Source organism: Etheostoma spectabile, chromosome 23 (assembly GCF_008692095.1).
Source record: "Etheostoma spectabile isolate EspeVRDwgs_2016 chromosome 23, UIUC_Espe_1.0, whole genome shotgun sequence".
Classification (NCBI taxonomy): domain Eukaryota; kingdom Metazoa; phylum Chordata; class Actinopteri; order Perciformes; family Percidae; genus Etheostoma; species Etheostoma spectabile.
The window spans coordinates 9,296,301-9,299,522 of NC_045755.1; the positions used below are offsets into that span (position 1 = coordinate 9,296,301).

Below are 3,222 nucleotides of genomic sequence, written 5' to 3' on the forward strand. Positions count from 1 at the left end.
GCCACTGGGGGACCATAGGCAGGCTGGGGGAATGCATATTAATGTTGAAAAATTCATTAAGTGACATTTTCATGCCTTTAAAATATTTTTTGAATGGTTGTTTTGTTGCGTCCTTGCTCCATAACCACTACTAGCCTTTAGGTGAGATCTTTGTCTGCATCTCTCTGTACCTCACTCTTGCTGAAAGTGAGGCAGGGGTAGATGTCCTCGCGGTAAACTCTCTCCAGGAAGCAGCAGCCCCGGTCGAGTGTCGGCTCCTCCTTCCACGCCTTAAAGTCGCTGAACAGCTGACTGTCCACCTACATGTTCAACAACACAGGATAACGTATTAAAAGTATTGTCAGCTGGTGTTACGTGAAGTTCTGTAGGCTCGTGTTAGCGCTCTTACCTCTCTACACTCCCGTACGATGGGCTGCGTGGCCGACGGGTCAGGCTGCGTCCCCATGATGGCCGAGGAGGTGCTCTTGTTCCTGCTGTGGCCCTTTCTGAAGGGGGTCTTCCCCCCGGCTCCTGCAGAGGGCAGTTCACCTAGCGGGGAGGTGGGGGAGGAGAGCACCAGGGTCTTCAGGGCCTGGACCTCCGCCTGAAGGACGTCAATCTAAAAAGAAAAAAAGCTCTTTTTTTAGCTAATCTGATAGATGGAAACATGCTGACACCAACATATAGACCTATTTGGACCATTTAAAGTATGCAAAATTAGCAGCTCCTCTTTGCAGTGTACCCTCACTGGGGAACTTTGTCAATAAATAAAACTTAAAACATGATGATTCTCGGTTTCAATTGCTTTTTTGATGATTTCTAAGCTGATTCATGGACATTTATACACATCAGAGATTTTGGCCCAAAACCAATGTCTGGACTCATAGACTTTGGTGCGCACTCGTAAGGGGCGTAGGGTTGTCTCAATGTCGAATTTCAAAGGGTGGGAGTACACACTTTCCGTGAGTCTGCATCGATGCAGACTTCACCAAAGGGGATTACCCACAGTTCAAAGCGTTGTGACGTTTGGAATCAGCCAGTCTCCTGGGCCTTGGCCGTGTGGAAAGCAACAAACTGACAATGAAAATTCCCAAACCATTTCATGTCTGTGTGTTTTGAAGAACTGACTGAGTTGGGACTCTGGTAAGGATTACGATATTCAACACAAACTCAGTCGTGAGAGGAACATTCGTAGTGTTGTCACCTTTCCCAGGGCTTCTTTCAGTTGTTTTTCAGCATTTGCCTGTTTGACGTTGGCTTCTCTGACCATTTTGTGGGCCTCCTGGAAAACACACACAAACGATTTTATTATTTTTTGGATATCTTCTTCACTCACAATATAAGTGTTGGGATTTTGTCTTTATTCCGATAGTGAAGCAGATTTACACAAGCTCAATGCCTATTAAAGGAACAATTCACTCAAACGTTAGAAATACATAATGGTAACATAAAGTTAAGCATCTGTTTGAATACGTAACACAGATTTTGCAGCATACATCTACAGGCTACAAAAAACACACAAACACACAACACACACAGAGATAAGAACCCCAACACCTGCTATGAGAAAAAGGGTGAAGAACAAGGAGTGTAAGGAGGAAAGGAACAACAAGTCGTGAAGGCCAGCCGCACAGCTTCCATCTGCTTGGTTCATCCAACGGCAGAACAAGAAATGTGTCAAGCAATTGAAAAAGGTTTGGTGTTCTTGTGAAAGACTGTTTGCCCCAGTGTTGGGGAAGACTACTGCATAGGTGGAAAACGTTGCATGAAGCCTTTAGTGTCTCCGGAGGGAACTGTGTCTTCAAGTGTCATTTGAAGCAATGTCGGTTAGGGTTCGAAGACTACAAGTTTGAAAATGATTTAAAAAAAAATATCTTGAGGTGTGTTTAGGTTTTAGAAAGAATGTCTTTTGCTACGTTTAACCCTCGCTTCCACACTACTCCGGCATTTCCCAGCTCTTGAAATGGAGACATTTGGAAAAACTGCTGCCCCTGTTTTGGTTTGAAAACTCTGGGGTAACTATGTAGATTAAACGGGCTCAAACTGAGTCCGTAGGAAAGGCTGATGCACGTCAGTCTGTCTTATCAGTTAGGTAGGCTTACAAACCTGTCAGTAACAGTTCCACAGTTTTGCCATTGCTGTTCTTTCTCCAAAGTATTTACTGTATTTTCAACTCATACATCCATGTTTTTCAACATTTGTAGGCCATTTGTAGGCCAAAACCCCCTTACCTGAAAGAGAGACGGGGCAGGGACCCCCCTACTAAATATATTGTGTAAAATAACATGTAGGTCACATTGAATCTGTTGCTGGTGACCTTACCTACATGCCAGTAAGTCTGTCATAAATGGTTTTGGGGATAAAAACTCAAAGAAGTATAAAATAAAGATTTAGAGCCCCATGATTATTTCCCCCTCTCAGAGATTCAGTTATAAGTAAAAAAAAGTACAGAGTTGAACCAAGCAAGACTGAGAAACAGAGCTTTCTCTCTGGTCACCAGCTCCAGAAAAAGAGCCATAGTTGTTTCTACTTTAATGACTTGATGGAGGATCAAGCAGAATACCCTGAGACGCACTAAATGTTTAGAAGTCCACTAAAACACAGCCTCCCAGCGCCTTCGTTTCACATCTCTGCTGCCAAAAAACAGAGAGCCACAAATCCCAGGGAGGACCATTTTCATTTTTCTGTCTGGCCGCTGCCTCGGGAGGAAGGGAAACAGGAAACGGGAAGCAGAGGAGACGGACAGATGGACGGGGGAGAGGCGGACCGACCTGGAACAGACTGGCGGTGAGCTCCTCCAGCTCCTGGCCGAGCTGGTCTCTGACTTTAGACAACCTCTCACACTCCTCATCCTTTAACAGCAGCTCCTTCCACACACACACACACACATACAAACACAGAAAACAACACAACAGAAAAACAACCGCCAAATGAAAACACATGGAAGTAAGAAATGAAAATGATGAAGAAATAAAAAAATTGTGAAATATGTTGGACTCGTTCCCATTTTAAATAAAAAAAAATGTATAAAAATAAATCATGTAAATGCATTTAACATAAAATATTACAAGATGTTAACGTCAGTAATGATAGTATGGGTGAGATGAAGTGAAGTCTTACAAACACACACTGTCCCAACTGCACACATCCACTTACATTCAGTTTAAATTCAAAAACCTTCAGGTTAAGACCAGAGACTGTGTGTGTGTGTGTGTGTGTGTGTGTGTGTGTGTGTGTGTGTGT

At 43.5% G+C, this 3,222-nt stretch overlaps 2 protein-coding genes across 22 annotated transcripts in view; one reads left to right on the plus strand and one right to left on the minus strand.

Annotated features, from left to right (window-relative positions):
• The window catches only part of nrcama (neuronal cell adhesion molecule a), a 1,100,153-nt gene that overhangs the window by 920,656 nt on the left and 176,275 nt on the right, over positions 1–3,222 (plus strand). The window lies entirely within an intron of this gene.
• Positions 1–3,222, minus strand: part of LOC116673011 (rab-3A-interacting protein) — a 19,483-nt gene that overhangs the window by 5,567 nt on the left and 10,694 nt on the right. For 6 of the 7 annotated variants that reach the window (XR_004327709.1, XM_032505097.1, XM_032505096.1 and 3 more), the window contains exons 6-9: positions 2,751–2,846; positions 1,184–1,261; positions 389–598; positions 171–299 (exon numbers count right to left, since the gene is read on the minus strand). Coding sequence is in view for 6 of the 7 variants with exons in the window: in XM_032505097.1 (XP_032360988.1) it covers positions 171–299; positions 389–598; positions 1,184–1,261; positions 2,751–2,846 (513 nt within the window). In the remaining variant the exon portion in view is untranslated. The remainder of the gene's footprint in view (positions 1–170; positions 300–388; positions 599–1,183; positions 1,262–2,750; positions 2,847–3,222) is intronic. The other variant, XM_032505098.1, reaches the window with a different exon arrangement.